General features: G+C 36.5%; 1 protein-coding gene, 1 non-coding gene and 1 pseudogene across 2 annotated transcripts; all 3 read right to left on the bottom strand.

The window, feature by feature from the left end:
• Positions 1 to 1,269: 1,269 nt before the first annotated feature.
• Positions 1,270 to 3,831, bottom strand: LOC144243868 (vacuolar protein sorting-associated protein 29-like; annotated as a pseudogene).
• A 5,437-nt stretch (positions 3,832 to 9,268) lies between these two features.
• LOC144243869 (olfactory receptor 11H12-like) lies at positions 9,269 to 10,282 on the bottom strand. Its single transcript, XM_077779007.1, has one exon. The coding sequence runs from the start codon at positions 10,253 to 10,255 to the stop codon at positions 9,269 to 9,271; it is 987 nt and encodes a 328-aa protein (XP_077635133.1). The 5' UTR covers positions 10,256 to 10,282.
• Positions 10,283 to 15,343: 5,061 nt separating this feature from the next.
• Positions 15,344 to 15,450, bottom strand: LOC144243911 (U6 spliceosomal RNA). Its single transcript, XR_013338798.1, has one exon. It is a non-coding gene; the product is annotated as a U6 spliceosomal RNA (small nuclear RNA).
• Positions 15,451 to 17,659: the final 2,209 nt, after the last annotated feature.

Raw genomic sequence — 17,659 nt, forward strand, 5'->3', positions numbered from 1 at the left:
AAATAAAGAAAGTAAAAAAAAAAAAAAAAAAAAGAGTTGCATGTTCTTCCAACTGAGCCAGCCAGGTATCCCACTGGGGTGGGATCTAATTCTTTGATCCCTTGATTGTTCAGAAGTATATTGTTTAATTTCCATATATTGGTAAATTTTCACTTTTCCTCCTGTTAAAAAAAAAATGGGCAGTTACCATATGTCCCCCTTTTAGTCTCAGAGAAGATAGAAAGAGGCAGGAGACCAGTCTGGTGTTTTGGCAGAGAGAGATGTCACCAAATGACAGTGAATGCAGTGACAGTGAAGGCAATGACCTTTGCCTTTGGGCAAAGGAGGATTTAGTATGAAAAGCCCCTTAAGGGCTTTTTCTGTCTTCCATTTGAGTTTGCCATGTGGATGACATGCCTGAGTGATCACATAAAGCTGGCTCTGGAAGGACTGAAGCTCCCTTTCCTTCAGCACCAGAGTTCTGTGTGCTTCAGAGTTGAGTGTAAAGTTCAGAAGAGGCCTGAGAAAGGCCAGGGGATTTATTGTCTAGATGACTTGACCTTGCAAAACTATCAACCTCATTGTGAATGTCACTCAACATACTTGATGGTGAGTCAGTCTGTTTCTATGGCTATTTCTTTGCATTTTATTATTTATTTATTTATTTTAATAAATGAAAGGTAGGTGTTTTATTACTAAGGAGAAAAATGTGAACAAGAAAGTCTAGATTCTTTTTACTCATGTGCTGCTTTTATGGTAAAGTTCCAAATACCAACTTTAAAAATACTCACAAGGGTAAATTTTTCTTAACACATCACCATTTACTGTGTAGTAGACATTTTCTTCATAGAAATCATACACAAAAGTGGAATATATTCTTATAGTGTACAGAAGCTTTAAAGATGGTACTAACAGAAAATGATATTATATTTCCCTGTAAAATATTATAAAAGTGATATAATTTTTTTGGGCTCGTAAATGTTTATTTGATTTGAACAGGGGAATGAAGGAAAAAACAGCAAGATAGTACTGGCTTTAAGATATCTTTGTATTCTGGAGAGCTGCGTGGCTCAGTTGGTTAAGTGTCCAACTTCAGTTCAGGTCATGATCTTGTGGTTTGTGTCAGGCTCTGTGCTGATAGCTCAGAGCCTGGAGCTTTCTTCAGATTCTGTGTCTCCCTCTCTCTCTCTCCGCCCCTCTCCTGCTTGCGCTATGTCTCTCTCAAAAATAAATAAACACACATACACAAAAAGATTTCTTTATATTCAATTCAGTTTTCTTTTGTATTGTTTAACTTAGCTGATACACATAAGTGACAACTGTAGAAGCCTGGATAACCATCAACACAAATGAAGGAATAATGTTTGTTTCCAAGGCATTATATGCTCCAATAGCAGAACCTGGGTTATTATAAAATTTATTTTCATGCTCAAATGCTTCAAATTTGTGTGTGTGTCCTGAGATATGAATATCCACATCAAACTCCCTCTGCAGCAGGGTTAAGGTGGCCATATTTCCCACGGGATAACATGATGCCCATGGATCAAATCAATTTTGAACTGCCAACAGTCATAACTTTCTGTTCTGGATAATTCAGATTCTCATTGAAGTCTCCTGTCACAATATGGACATCACTGGCCAGAGTCTTTAGATAGTCTTAACTCTCTTTGGTACAAAGGTTTCCAGTACAGAGAATGTGTTGAATATTTCCTGGGACCAGCATTTTCGAAAATTTAGCCAGCAAACTGTTGGACTGGTATGGAAAGTGTCAGTCTCCTACTATCAATACCAACTGAAGAAAGAAAAATCTTCACCTTTAGATGGAGATTCCTTCAGATATGTATTGGAGTACATAGTGTGGGAAGCATCCTGTCACTGGGCTCTGCTCAGTCATTACAACTGCTGTTGACTTCTTCCTTGGGCTCCTCTGCAGCGCTCATGCATTTTAGAAGAGCTGTTTCTTTCTTTCTTATGTGCTGTATGCTATTCCTTTAAAAAATTAAAAAAAAAATGTTTATTCATTTTTGAGAGAGAGAGAGAGAGAATGAGCAGGGGAGGGGTAGAGAGAGAGGGAGACACAGAATCCAAAGCATCTCCAGGCTGTGAGCTGTCAGCACAGAATCTGATGTGGGGCTCGAACCCATGAACCTGTGAGATCATGACCTGAGCCAAAATTGCCATTTAACCAACTGAGGTACCCAGGTGCCCCAAGGAAAGCTGTTCTTAAGCTCATACTACATTCCCTCACTGTCAGTTCTGACATCCCATGACAGGTTGTCCTGTTATTCTTGGTCTTCCCTCTCTATTCTAGTATCCAGGAGATTTCAAAGCTTGGAATAGATCTCAGGCCAAAGAGACACAATGTCACTGGGGTAGAGATCGTAGGACTATAGAATAATTCTAGACTGTGGAGTGAGTATTCTGTGTCCTTAGGAAATGAATTTTGATGGCATTATCTGAGTCATCACTCAGGTTGTCCACAAATGACTGTTCCTCATTTGGCCAGTTAAATTGTGGTGCGCTTTAACCCAAATGTTTCCCTTAATCTCTGCCTCGCTCCTGTCTCACTTGAGGCCTAAAAGATAGGAGAGAGCCAGGACCTCTATATAGGAGATTCTCCATTTTTGCTTTCTTCCTTATCACTTTCCACCACTTGTTCTTCCGTGTCCACATAACTTAAGTGGTAGTAGGGTAGCAGTTAGTTTACCTTNTTTTGAGAGAGAGAGAGAGAGAATGAGCAGGGGAGGGGTAGAGAGAGAGGGAGACACAGAATCCAAAGCATCTCCAGGCTGTGAGCTGTCAGCACAGAATCTGATGTGGGGCTCGAACCCATGAACCTGTGAGATCATGACCTGAGCCAAAATTGCCATTTAACCAACTGAGGTACCCAGGTGCCCCAAGAAAAGCTGTTCTTAAGCTCATACTACATTCCCTCACTGTCAGTTCTGACATCCCATGACAGGTTGTCCTGTTATTCTTGGTCTTCCCTCTCTATTCTAGTATCCAGGAGATTTCAAAGCTTGGAATAGATCTCAGGCCAAAGAGACACAATGTCACTGGGGTAGAGATCGTAGGACTATAGAATAATTCTAGACTGTGGAGTGAGTATTCTGTGTCCTTAGGAAATGAATTTTGATGGCATTATCTGAGTCATCACTCAGGTTGTCCACAAATGACTGTTCCTCATTTGGCCAGTTAAATTGTGGTGCGCTTTAACCCAAATGTTTCCCTTAATCTCTGCCTCGCTCCTGTCTCACTTGAGGCCTAAAAGATAGGAGAGAGCCAGGACCTCTATATAGGAGATTCTCCATTTTTGCTTTCTTCCTTATCACTTTCCACCACTTGTTCTTCTTCCATGTCCACATAACTTAAGTGGTAGTAGGGTAGCAGTTAGTTTACCTTTAAGCAGAGGAAATGAAGCTCTGTGGATACAGAGTTGAAATTTTTCAGGAAAGGTTCTTTCTCATCTCCTGCAACAAAGATATAAAAGCCTTTCTTCTGTGACTCTTTCTTCCATAATGGCCTCTGCCCTCTCACACATAGGTATGACACCTCTGTTAAATTAAAGGTGGGAAGAGTCAGGGCAAAGAGAGGAGTGCTTTGTTAACTTCTTAACTTCTCCCAAATCTGCATGGTTTCCTGCCCCCCCACCCCCTTTTTTCCTCTTACCAACTTTTCTACTTCATGATTTCCTCTTTTCTAATCTGGTTTGGGGATTTCAGTTCTCACTACATTTGCATTATATCCTTCTGACATTTGAAAGAAGACCCTTTTTAATTTTCCAGGAGAATTTTCTTCATTGTGATAAGCGCAACCTACTATGTCTTCCGTTTCTATCTCTTTCCTCTTCATCTTCCCAGTAGTCTTAATATTAAGCTCCTTTGTAGCAGGAAGATTGAAGAAGAGCCCGTAATATTATCAGAGGGAAATTGCCCTCTACACTGAGGAAGTTATGAAATCAGAGCCTGACTAAGTTTGGGTCACTTAGGATACCAAAGATAGAAAGGTTGCCCATACTCTGAGTCCTATCATACTTAACATGATTGAAACTCTCTTTGATATTTTTTGTCTGTTTTTGGAGTAACAATTATATAAATTTGATTACGGAGATATTAAAATATTTTTTCGTCTATCTTCTCAAGAAGAAGTTTGCTGAAGTTTGGGAAACAAATTTATATTTAATTTTTTCATACACATTCATGAGTTTTGATTAAATTCTTAGGCAGTGTAGTACCTTATAATTTTTTCCCTGTTCTTATTAACATTTTTGTCTTTCAAGACTTTTCTCTTGAATCCATCTCTCTTGCTATCTATTTGGATATAAATATTTGTTTGAATATCAATCTCCTAAAGTGGTACCATTGAGAAAAGGGTCTATTTCTAAATTTCCATTACTGAATTTATTCTCTTATTTAATGCTCAATACATGCATGGCAGAGGTGCGTTAGCTGCATACTTACTATCCATTTTTCTTATCTTTCTGCCTAATACAGTCTCACTTCTATTCTGGTAGCAATGTGCCCAGCCTGAAAAATCAAATGGTGTAGCCTTCTTTATAAAGAGGTCCTTGAGTGGCATACTTCTGTTCAGAGCTAAAAGTGGAATATAGATTGGCCTCCTTCTTGAAGCCTGAACCTTTAGCTGCTATCTTAAGGCAATAGGTGATTTTGTTACGCTGAGCGAAATAAGTCAGTCAGAGAAGGACAGATACCATATGTTTGCATGTACAGGAGGATTAGGAGGAATATAACGGAGGACCATGGGGGAGAAGAAGGGGAAAAATAGTGGGGGAGAGGGAGGGAGGCAAACCACAAGAGACTCTTGAATGCCAAGAACAAACTGAGGGCAGATGGAGGGGAGGGGAAGAGAGTGATGGGCATGGAGGAAGGCGCTTGTGGGGATGAGCACTGGGTGTTATATGGAAACCAACTTGACAATAAACTATTTTAAAAAATAAAAAAAAATAAAGAAGGTGATAAAAAAGATAATAGGTGATTTTGAGGATGAAGATACTAAGAAGGATTTATCAAAAATCCAGGAGAGCTTGAGTCCCTGCCTATCTCTTGGAACTGCCTACCTCTGAACTGCCATGGACTGTCTACCTCTAGAGGTGGATACATGAGGAAAAAGCCCCAAATATTTACCTTGTTTAAGTTGCTGTTACTTGGGTTTCTGTTATACACAGAATCTAAGTCTAATATATTCATCCATTCTGGGTTCCTGGATAGATCTTGAGTTTCCCTTTTGTTTTGTTTTACTCAAGTGGGTAAAAATCTGGAATGATTAAATTACTTAATAAAAAGTAATTATCTCTTCCAATTTTTAAAAATGGAAATATAGTTGACTTACAATATTATATTCATTTTAGGTATACAACATAGTGATTCAAAAATAATATACATTATGCAGTGCTCACTGTAATAAGTATAGTTACCATCTGTCACCATATAGGTTATTACAGTATTATTGACAGTATTCTAATTCTTTCATTCTTGATTATCTGCTTCTTTTGAGACAGTTGAATGATCATTTAAAAATGGTTATATTTTTAAGATGATTTAAAGTATATATTTTGATAGAGAAAGAAATGGCATATATTCTTTAAAAGAGATGGACATTTGAAACAGGTTGTTTAAAAAAAACAGAAGTGCATAAAAGGCAGGTGTTGAAAGCATAGTAATTTAAGGCCTCTTTTAATGAAAAGTGGTTCTTATGCCAGAATAAGCAGTGGCTTAGGTGAGAAATAGAAATGTAGATGGGAACTCCGGGGAAAATTTTCCTCTTTTTGAAGATGCACTTGATTGCATGATATGTCTATTTCCTCTCTTTTCTTTCTGTTCTGAGCATCTAGAACAAAAACTACAAAGCCAGGGTTTGCTGCCAAAACCTCTTTATGCTTTAGAGAAAGAGCTGATTTTGAGTGAAATAGAAGCATGAGGAAGCCAAAGCCAAATTTACTTCTCTCCACAAAGTGACGCCACATGGAAATCTTTGAGTAGCTCTGGAAAGGCACATGTTATAAGGCTTACCAAAGACAGTAGCATTATCCTTTCTTAATGCATAACATAGAAATCTTAGGTTAAAAGTATCTAAAGACATTGCTCTAAGTTATATATCTCTTTATAAACATTGATTTTTTTTAAAAAAACTGTACATCCTTTGTAAATTAGATGAAGTATACATGCTTATCATGGAAAAATTAGGAAATAGTAACATAAAGGAGGAAAAAACATCTAAACTACCCATAATACCATCACTATATTTAAGTATGCTTCCTTAATAATAGTGTTTCATGATCTGCCTTTTCCATTCAGTAACATAATTCTTTACATATTGTATATTTATTATGTAAGTCTTCATCTATGTGTGTACTTATTGTCTTAAAACAATTGAAAGGAAATTCCTATAAGATAAGCATATTTTCTAAATGCATATCTTTTCTACAGTATTCATTTCCTAGATAAATTCAGCTTTTTGACCTGCATTGCCATGCAGTTCTGAAGGTAGCTACGTGGGGCACAGCCAGTTTCCAGGAGGGAAAGTAGGGCACAGCACAATTCTTACTGATATGGAAGTCAAGACAACTGCTTCCTTCACTTGTGTGACCTTAGACAATATACTTGCTTTCACTGAGTCTCATTTATGAAATGACTATGAGAATGTCTGCTCTTCTGTCACAGAGTTTGTGAGCTTGAATTGAGAGAGTATGTCAAAGTATTTTGTAAATGATAAAGAACTTTCTAAGTGAAAAGTATTAATATTAACTGAAATCAATTGCATATATACTATGTATAAGATTCTATTCTAATTAATCTCCTTTATTCATGATAGCCTTTCTGTGAGGGAAGTATTATCTATCATTAGCTCTAATTTATGGGTTTAAAAAATCAAGAAAGAAAGGATAACCTGGGTAAGCTCACACAGTTAGTGACAGTACTTAGATTTGTAACCAATCTATTTATTTTCAGAGTGCTTGGCCCTTCTCTATAGTAGAAGGAAAGTGTGGGCCTTGTATTTAGCCCACCTGGGGTCCAAATATTATCTCTGACTACGTTAAGTTCCTCCTTGTGCCTGTTTCATTATTGGAAAATCACAGGTACTATAATACTGACCTGATCTCTTTGGGTTGTTATGAGTAGAAAATAAAGACTTACTTGTAAAGGACTTGGCATAAGTGCCAGGCCCAAAACAAGTGGCTCAAAATGTTAATTATTATTCTTGAAAATAAGGAAAAGCCTTTCAATAAGAGCAAACCCTGTGGTGGTGAATTTGCACATCTAAACTTGTTAAACTAATAAATTCACATTCTCTTTTCCTATGATATTGTTTCCTCATGTGTCCATGCTCTTACTTTTCCTAAAATCTTGAACACACATAATGTTTGCTTTTATAAATAGCTTTTACTTTGTGAGGAAGTTAGTTGCAGTTGAGAGAGATTCATTGTTCAGTCAGCTTAACAAGCTGTTAGTTAAAGGCAGTTAGTAAATATCATGACTATATTTGAAAGTAAAACCTAGAAACATTTTTTCATTTTTCCCAAGAAAACTAACAATAGGTTTTTAACTATGATCTTGCTTTTTTTTTTTAAGTTTAAATGCTCAGAAAAGAAAGAACACTATCTTCTTACTGCTTTCCCTAGAACTGTTTCTTTCTCCCTCTTTATGGGATACAGTTTGGCTTTGAAAAAATATTGTATAAAATTGTAGTGGTGTATCAAATAATTTAATATTATGGAAAGGGTTGTGAACCAATCATATTTGGAATTGTAAGAACGGATCATTGAAAAGCTTATTGGCTGCGTAAACGTATTAACTTAGTAAACCCAAAGTGGAGACTTGTGACCTTATGGTGGAAATATTTTCTGCCTTGACTACCTACTCTTCAGCTCTTTGCTTATCTGATCCAAGGAAACTTAAAAGTCATGTACCCTGGGAAGGGGTACAGAGTAGAAAACATCTTCAAAGGGCTGGTTAAGTGAGAGATACATGGCAGGGTTATGATAAGTAAAATTGACTAAGGAGCTCAACAATTTCTTATATCAAAGGGACAAATAATTGTCCTACCTGGAATGTCTGTTTCAAAAATCACAAATCAAAAATGCACAAATCTTTTGAACTTAGTCCATTTCTTTACCAGGAAATTGTTCTAAGATAAATCTCCCAGAGGGAAAATTGATACATGCATATAATTGTCTTACATCCTGGATTTTCTGGGGGCAGTTTTTGGATTAGTTGAGTCCAATTCAGTTTGCAAAACATCATCAGGGCAAATCTTTATAAAGTTTTGGTTGAGATATAAATTTTTACAATAAAATAATGGAAATACTGTCATGTATAATGGAAGGATTGGTGGTAGATGGAAGGAAGGTCTGAATCCCTGGATAATAATGAACTGGTCATTATCATATAATGGTGGCATTCATTTTTCTCCTAATACCCCTGGAAATTCTCTTTCTTGCACAAGTCAGTTTCAAGCTGCTTGGACAATCCTCCTTCTAGGAAAACATCCATCTCACCACATAAAAAAATTATAATCGATACCGTATTAGTTGAATTGAAATTATGTTTCCTACAACCATATTCGTTTTATGGAATCCATATTAGTTGAATGGAATGTATGTTTCCTAAAAAACAATAATTATAAAAACTTGCTATAGTATAGGAACAAGTTTGATGTTATATTAAGTAAAGCATATGTATAAATGGAAATATGTTATGGGGATTGAATTCTGGATATTTTTCTTCTTTACCAATTTTCCTATTAAGCTTTTGCTGACACTTTGTCTACGTAAAAGTATTGGCAATCAGAATAATGTTTTTCTGAATATTTTGATTGATGATGTTAGAATTAGAGTCTGCTCTTTAAGGAGCTTAGAACGGAGTAATGTGTAAGGAAAACAAGCAAACCACATCACCAAAATAATACAGACAAATATGAAATAAACCACAAGCAAAAGAACATTTCCTTCTTTTATTTATAATCAGATAAACAAACAAAATGACATAATTTTATTGATTCCAGAGCTGTTAATCTAAATTATCCAATAGAACACAGATATTTTCATATGAACAATTCAGAAAACACCCAGATGTATACATTCCTTAGTTAATATACCCTCTAAATGGCAAAGAGGAACCTAGTACTTCCATTTATTTATATATAATCTGGCCACTTTATGATTATAAGTGGCCTCATAGATGTTTAATTTCATTAGCTGATATAGTTAATATCGCTAGACTTATATTTGAAGATTTGAATAACTGTATAATCCTGATTGCTTTTTGTGAGACTATACTGACCTGATAATGGAGGGAACATCCAGTATATATTGGATTATGTTGAGATGCCCTAGAACTTTACTCAGGGCTGCCTTTATCTCCTTATTCCGGAGGCTATAGATGAGGGGGTTGAAGAATGGGGTTACCATAGCGTAGAATAAAGTTGCAACTTTCTTTACACCAGCAGAATGCCCGAGTCCAGGGCTCACATACATGACCATCAAGGAGCCATAGAAGAGTGATACCACTGCCAAATGAGACCCGCAGGTAGAAAAGGCCTTGTGTCTCCCAGTGGCAGAAGGCATACGCAGCACGGCTAATAAAACAAGAGTATAGGATCCAAGGATGAAGAGGAAGTTACCAAAGATAACTAATGAACTTAGAGTGTAGCAGAGCTGTTGGGTTGTTGGGGCAGAGGCACATGCCAATGCAAACAGTGGCCCTGGGTCACAAACAACATGGTCAATAATATTTGGACCACAGAAGGGCATCTGAGAGATGAATACAATGGGGAGTAGGAACCACAGAAATCCACAAACCCAGCAGATAATGACCAGTTTGGTACAGAAATGCCCAGTCATGATATTAGTGTAGTGCAAGGGATGGCAGATAGCAAGGTACCGATCAAAGGCCATGACGGCCAAGAGGAAACATTCAGATGTTCCCAAGGAGAAAAAGAAATAAAATTGGAGGAAACATCCTGCAAAGGAGATGGTCTTTTTATCTGAGAGGAAGTTGACCAACATCTTGGGGACTGTAGAAGAGACATACCAGATCTCCAGAAAGGAGAAATTCCCCAGGAATCTGTACATGGGGATGTGGAGTCGCCATTCACACCATAGAGCACAAACAATGGCCCCGTTCCCTGTTACTGTCAAAGCATACGTTGTAGTGAAGAGTGAAAATAGGAGGATCTGAATTTTCCACTCACAGGAAAAACCTAGGAGTATAAATTCTCTTACAGAAGCAAAGCTGGAATATGGCTCAGAGGCATTCATTGAGTCACTAACCTGCAAGATCAAGAAACATATTGTTATCAGTTAGGACTGGTTTCAAATGTGTTCCTTTTTCAGAATAAAGAGAAGACAATGAACATGGGGGTCATTAGTTATTAGGACGAGAATGTAGTCTACTTGTTCTTGGCTTTATACTCTGAATTTTGGGCACTGTAGGCAGCTGGCTGCACAGAAACAAACTTTTGCCTGCTTCTGAGTCTCCCTCTCATTATGCCACCATGATAGAACTAGACAAAGTTAAACCCATTTTGTAAAGTTTGTTATTTTGGGGTGGGGATGATCTATGATAGTTCCTGGATAGCATATATCACAGAGTTAACACTTAATAAACATATTGGCTTCTTATCCTAAGCCATCTTATAGTGCAAGAGACTCAGTAAAGAACGTTTTAATTTTGGTATATACATCTCAGTTAAATATATTACTTAACATATCATTTAAATATGAAAAAGAAATGGACATATTGTATAGCAAGTTGGCAGTAAATTTAAAGCCAATATTCCTGTATTTTGGTTGTTGTTACTGTTAACTTAAGCTTCATAAAAATGTAATACTATAATGATACTTACCAGCACTGGCTTTTAATATTGCAATGCTTTAGTGTCTTCTGTAGGAAGCAGTGGCTTTAAGTTTTCACTTAATCTTTCACCTGTAAATACAGTTTGCAAAATAACAGCTAGGTATGGGACTTTTTTTTGAAATCATTTTTTTTCATAAAATTTGGGATTGATTTTTCTTATATGCTTGTTTAAATTAAAAATTTGCACGAAAAGAGAGAGGACAAATACTTTTGTTTTAAGTTCATCCTATATTCTCATGGAAAAGGTGTCAGGGATCTGAGTTCCCTGAATATGTGTGTGTGTGTGTGTGTGTGTGTGTGTATGAATATGAAGGAGTATGAGTTCTGAAAGTTGCAAGGGCTTACATTTGGGTCACAAACACAAAATTTTCAAAAAAAAAATCTTCTAACCTATTGTGTTCCGAGAAGTCTTTATAATGATTTGCTGGAAGCTGGCTTTGTGTTTTTAGTAGTATGTACCTGTTTTTTAAATGTTCCAAAACAAGAATATTAATATTAACATTAAGAAATTCTGGAATGAAAGAGGATTGACACAGAGGTGTCATGACTTTCTGCACTGCTCAAAAGGTAAAGATACCATCGTTTTGACATCTACCAAATATTTAGGGGACCTGTTTAATGAACTGTATACTTCTCTGTCCAACTGGATAAAGAGTTTTATTGCTTCACAAAAATTAAGAATGCACTTTTTTTAAAATCACATGTTCTCCTGAGACTTGGCCTCTATGGCATTAGGAAAGTTCTTCTCTAAGCTGATGGATACTTAAAAAGTTAATGATTGCATGTTCTCTGAGGAATCAGTAAAGAGCGACAACTTCTCTGAGGCACTATTATTTAAATAGTTTGCCTGTTTGGAATATGGATTCCAAAAAGTTTCCAGAAGATACAATTTGAGGAATAGTAAAGCAAAATGTGTCAACAAAAGTTTTTTTTAAGTTTATTTATTTTTGAGAGAGAGTGAGCAAGCACAAGCAGGGGAGGGACAGAGAGAGTTGGAGCCCGACGTGAGGCTCGAACCCATGAACCATGAGTCATGACCTGAGGCGAAGTTGATGGTTAACCAAGTGAATTACCCAGGCACCCCTACCAAAAGCCTTGGTATGAGGTTCAGGAACACTTCTACTGTCTGTGCATATGTTGGAACATACAGAAGTGAAGTACAGAGAGTGTAATGAGGAAAATGTTGAGGTACAGAACACTGTAGGACATTGACAATAAAATTTGTAGAAGTTAGAAGTAGCTTTTAAAAGGACAGCTTGGCAGAATTCTTTAGGTAGGAGAGAAAACAGCAAGAAGTGTCAAGTTTTAAGTTAACTAACTTAAATACTACAGAGGAACACATGGCTTCCCAATTAATATGACACGGGTATTTGATTTCATTGATTAGTGTCCCATTTTTACCTTAAGGCATATGAAATTTATGTATAACTAAAACCCCCAGGTGGGAATGAATAGCTCCTAAAACATAGCCTTAATCTTATTACTTGCCTGATAAAAAACCATTAATGATTTTATTATTCAGAAATTCTCAAGTTCTCCATAAATAGGTATCAAATTACTTTTCTTGTCTTACCTTTCCTTACTCCCTTTTGTAGATAGATTGGACAGAAATTTCATTCTCTGCATAGCTTTGAATTTCCCATATTCATTTCTTTGTGGTCCCTCTGTCAGTTTAGAATCCTCATTACTTCCATATATACCTGCAAAAATCCCATCTATCCTTCAAGGTCTATTTCAAATGACATTTTTCCATAATGCTTTTCCTTATTCCCCTAACCAAAGCAACTTCTCCATCTCTGAATTTTTATTTAAACATCTTTGTATCTTTCCTAAGACATTTGTCACTAGCTGCTTTATGTTATACTTATTGTGTACTTACCTTTTCTCTCCTCCCAGATTGTAAAGTCTCTGAAAGTTGAGAACAAATATCAATCAACTTAGCCTTAATCAAAGTGAAAAAATACATTGTATTTACTGCTTCTCATTAAATATTTGTGAAATAAATGACATTTTAACAATTATATGATTTTTTCTTATTTGTAAAAAAAAAAACCCACCTGGTCTACCAAAGTTAATAAAGACAACTCCAAGGTGCATGACTGCATTATCCTATATTTACAGATGTGAAAGAAATTCAGAGTAAGGGAGAAACCTATATAGGTTAAAACTCAGTGTGAGAGATATCTTAGAAAGCTCATTGAAGAGAGGGTTTGAGGTATGACATAGAATAACACTACCCAAAGTGTGGTCAGTGCACCAATGTCATCCTCAAATTGTTACCAGTCCATGGCAAATACAGAAATCAAGAGTAAGCATTTAAAGACACACACACACACACACACACACACACACGTACATTATTAACAATAGACTAATTATGGAAAGAACCCAAATGTCCTTTGACTAATGAATGGATAAAGAAGATGTGGTATATATACAAGGACTATTGTTCAACTGTACATAAGAATGAAATCTTTCCATTTGTAATTATGTGAATGGAGCTAGAGAGTATAATGGAAGGGAAAATACATCAGTCAGAGAAAGGCAAATAGCATATGATTTCACTCATATATTGATTTTTAGAAACAAACCAAACTAACATGGGGGAAAAAAGGAGGTGAACCAAGAAACAGACTCTTAACTATAGAGAATAAAGGAATGGTTACCAGAGGGGAGGTGGGTGGAGAATGGATTAAATTGGTGATGGAGAATAAGGAGGTCACTGTTGATATGCACCGGGTGTTGTATAGAAGTGTTGAATAACTATATTATACACCTGAAACTAATATTAAACTGTTAACTAATTGGAATTTAAATAAAAAGTTGAGAAAGAAAACACTATTAAATAAAAATAAAACATTTATGGGAAACAAGTTTTATGTGTATTTAATAATACAAAAGGGGCTATATATATGTTTTTATATTTCAATTTCTATTTATTAATTTTTATTTTACAAAACTATCAACTAATGAATTGGAAAAAAGCTAGGCTTCACTTAAGTTAGTTTCACAAGAATTGACTTAGAGGACAAGTGAATTTACTTTTATTTTTTATATTTTTTTCAAAAATTTTAATTATTTTTAAGTATAGTTGACACAATGTTACATTAATTTCAGGTGTACAGCTTAATGATTTGACAAGTTTATACATTATGCTGTGTTCTCTACACTTATAGCTACAATCTGTCCTGTTACATTGCTGCTACAGTATCATTGACAGTATTCCTTATGCTCTGATTTTTATTCCTCTGAGTTGTTAATTCCATAGCTGGGGGCCTATATCTCCCCCTCACCTTCATCCATTTGCCAAGTCCCCTACCCCCTTACTTTCTGGCAACCACTGGTTCTCTGTTTTTATAGGTCTGATTCTACTTTTTCTTTGTTTATTGTTTATTGTTTGTTTTTTAAGATTCTGTTTATGAGTGAAATCATATGGTATTTGTCTTTCTTGGTCTGACTTATTTCACTCAGCATTATACTCTCTAGGTCCATCCATGTTGTATCAAATGGCATAAGCTATCTCATCCTTTTTATGGTTGTATAATATTCCATACTGCATGTGCCTGCGTGTGTGTGTGTACACACCAATTTTCCTTATCCATTCATTTATTGATGAGCACTTAGATTGTTTTCTTAAGTAGCCTTGACTGTTGTAAACAATGGTACAATAAACATAGAAGGCACATATGTTTTTTCAAATCAGTGTTTTTGTTTTCCCTGGGTGAATACCCAATTGTGGAACTATTAAATCATGTGGTATTTTTATTTTTAATTTTTTGAGGAAACTCCATATTGTTTTACACAGTGGCTTTGCCAATTTACATTATAACCAACAGTGCATGAGCGTTCTTTTTTCTCCACATCCTTGCCAACACTTGTTATTTCTTGTCTTTTTTATTAAGTCAGATGTGAATTGACACCTCATGGTGCTTTTGATATGCATTCTTCTGATGATTAGAAATGTTGAGCACCTTTTGATGCGCCTGTTGTCCAATTGTCTTCTTTTGAAAAATGTTCAGATCCTCTGCCCATGTTTAAATTTGATGATTTATTTATTTTTTTGATGTTGAGTTGAATCTATATAAGTTCTTTATAGATTTTGGATATTAACCCCTTATTGGATATATCATTTGCAAATATCTTCTTCCATTCAGAAAGTTTTTTTATTTTATTTATTTATTTATTTGTTTTACAAATAGTTTATTGTCAAATTAGTTTCCACATAACACCCAGTGCTCATCTGCACGAGTGCCCTCCACCATGCCCATCCCCCCTCCCCCCTACATCCATCAGTCCTCAGTTTTTGTCAGCATTCAAGAGTCTCTCATGGTTTGCCTCTCTCCCGTTCCCCCACCATTTCCCCCCTTCTTCTCCCCCTTGGTCCTCTGTTAAGTTCCTCCTAATCCTCCTATACGTGCAAACATATGATATTTGTCCTTCTCTGCCTGACTTATTTCACTCAGAATAACACCCTCAAGGTCCATCCATGTAAAAATATGGAACGCTTCACGAATTTGCGTGTCATCCTTGCGCAGGGGCCATGCTAATCTTCTCTGTATCGTTCCAATTTTAGTATATGTGCTGCCGAAGCGAGCACAGTTGTCTTTTTATTTTGATGATAGTTTCCTTCTCTGTGCAAAAGGTTTTTAGTTTTTAATGTAGTTTCAGTAATTTATTTTTGCTGTTGTTTCTCTTGCCTTAGGAAAACTAGAAAAATGTTGCTATAGCCAATGTCAGAGAAGTTACTGCCTCTAATCTCTTCTAGGAGTTTTATGGTTTCATGTTTGATATTGAAGTCTTTAGTCCACTTGGAATTTACTTTTGTATATGGTTTAAGAAAGTGTTCCAGTTTCATTCTTTCACATGTGGTTGTCCAGTGTTCCCAGCAATATTTATTGAAAAGAATATCTTTTCCCCATGGTGCACACTTACCTTCTTTGTCATAGATTAATTGACCATAAGAGTTTATATCAGGACTCTCTATCATGTTCTATTTTTTATTTTTATTTTCTATTTTATTTATTTATTTAAATATTTATTTATTTAGAGAAAGAATGAATGAGCTAGTGCACGTGTCAGAGAGAAAGGGAAAGAAGAAAGAATCCCAAGCAGGTTCCACACTGTCAGCACAGAGCCTGATGTGGGGGTCAAATTCACAAACCATTTGATCATGGCCTGAGCTGAGATCAAGAGGCAGATGCTTAACTGACTGAGTCACCCAGGTGCCCCTTTATCATGTTCTATAGATCTATGTGTCTTCTGTTGTGCCAGTACCATATTGTTGATAACTAGCATATCTTGATTCTGGATTTGTGATAGCTCTAGTTTCATTCTTTCTCAAGATTGCTTTGACTATTTAGAGTTTTCTGTGTTTGCATATGAATTTTAGTATTCTCGTTTAGTGAAAAATACTGTTTGTGTTGTAATAGGCATTGTTTTGAATCTGTAGATTATTTGGATAGTATGGCCATTTTGATAATGTTAATTCTTTTTTTTAATAGTTTATTGTCAAGTTGGTTTCCATATAACACCCAGTGCTCATCCCTGCAAGTGCCCTCCTCCATGCCCATCACCTCCCTTCCCCTCTTCCCCACCCCCATCAGCCCTCAGTTTGTTCTCAACATTCAAGAGTCTCTCATGGTTTGCCTCCCTCCCTCTCCCCAACTATTTTTCCCCTTCTTCTCCCCCATGGTCCTACATTAAGTTCCTTCTAATCCACTTATAAGTGCAAACATATGGTATCTGTCCTTCTCTGCCTTACTTATTTCGTTCAGCATAACACCCTCAAGGTCCATCCATGTTGCTACACATGGCCAGATTGCATTCTTTCCCATTGCCATGTAGTATATCATTGTATACATAAACAACAACTTCTTGATCCATTCGTCCGTTGATGGACACTTAGGTTCTTTCCATGTTTTGGCTATTGTGGAGAGTGCTGCTATGAACATTGTGGTACCTGTGCCCCTATGCATCAGCACTCCTGTATCCCTTGGGTAAATTCCTAGCAGTGCTATTGCCGGGTCATAGGGGTGTTCTGTTGTTAATTTTTTGAGGAAACTCCACACTGTTTTCCAGAGGGGCTGTACCAGTTTACATTCCCACTAACAGTGCAGGAGGGTGCCCCTTTCTCCACATCCTCACTAGCATCTAGAGTCCTCTGATTTGCTCCTGTTAGCCACTCTGACTGGTGTGAGGTGGTATCTCAGTGTGACTTTGATTTGTATTTCCCTGATGAAGAGGAACACTGAGCATCGTTTCATGTGTCTGTTGGCCATCTGGATGTCCTCTTTGGAGAAGTGTCTGTTCATGTCTTCTGCCCATTTCTTCACTGGATTATTTGTTTTTCGGGTGTGGAGTTTGATGAGTTCCTTCTACATTTTGGATACTAGCCCTTTATCTGATATGTCATTTGCAACTATCTTTTTGCATTCCGTTGGTTGCCTGTTAGTTTTATGGATTGTTTTCTTTGCTGTGCAGAAGCTTTTTGTCTTGATGAGGTCCCAGTAGTTAATTTTTGCTCTTGATTCCCTTGCCTTTGGGGATATGACAGGTAAGGAATTGCTGCGGTTCAGGTCAAGGAGGTTGTTTCCTGCTTTCTCCGCTAGGATTTTGATGGTTTCTTGTCTCACATTCAGGTCCTTTATCCATTCTGAGTTTATTTTTGTGTATGGTGTGAGAAAATGATCTAATTTCATTCTTCTGCATGTTGCTATCCAGTTCTCCCAGCACCATATGTTAAAGAGGCTGTCTTTTTTCCATTGGGTACTCTTTCCTGGTTTGTCAAAGATTAGTTGGCCCTACGT

The sequence above is a fragment of the Crocuta crocuta genome, unplaced genomic scaffold, assembly GCF_008692635.1.
Source record: "Crocuta crocuta isolate KB4526 unplaced genomic scaffold, BGI_CrCroc_1.0 scaffold480, whole genome shotgun sequence".
NCBI lineage: Eukaryota > Metazoa > Chordata > Mammalia > Carnivora > Hyaenidae > Crocuta > Crocuta crocuta.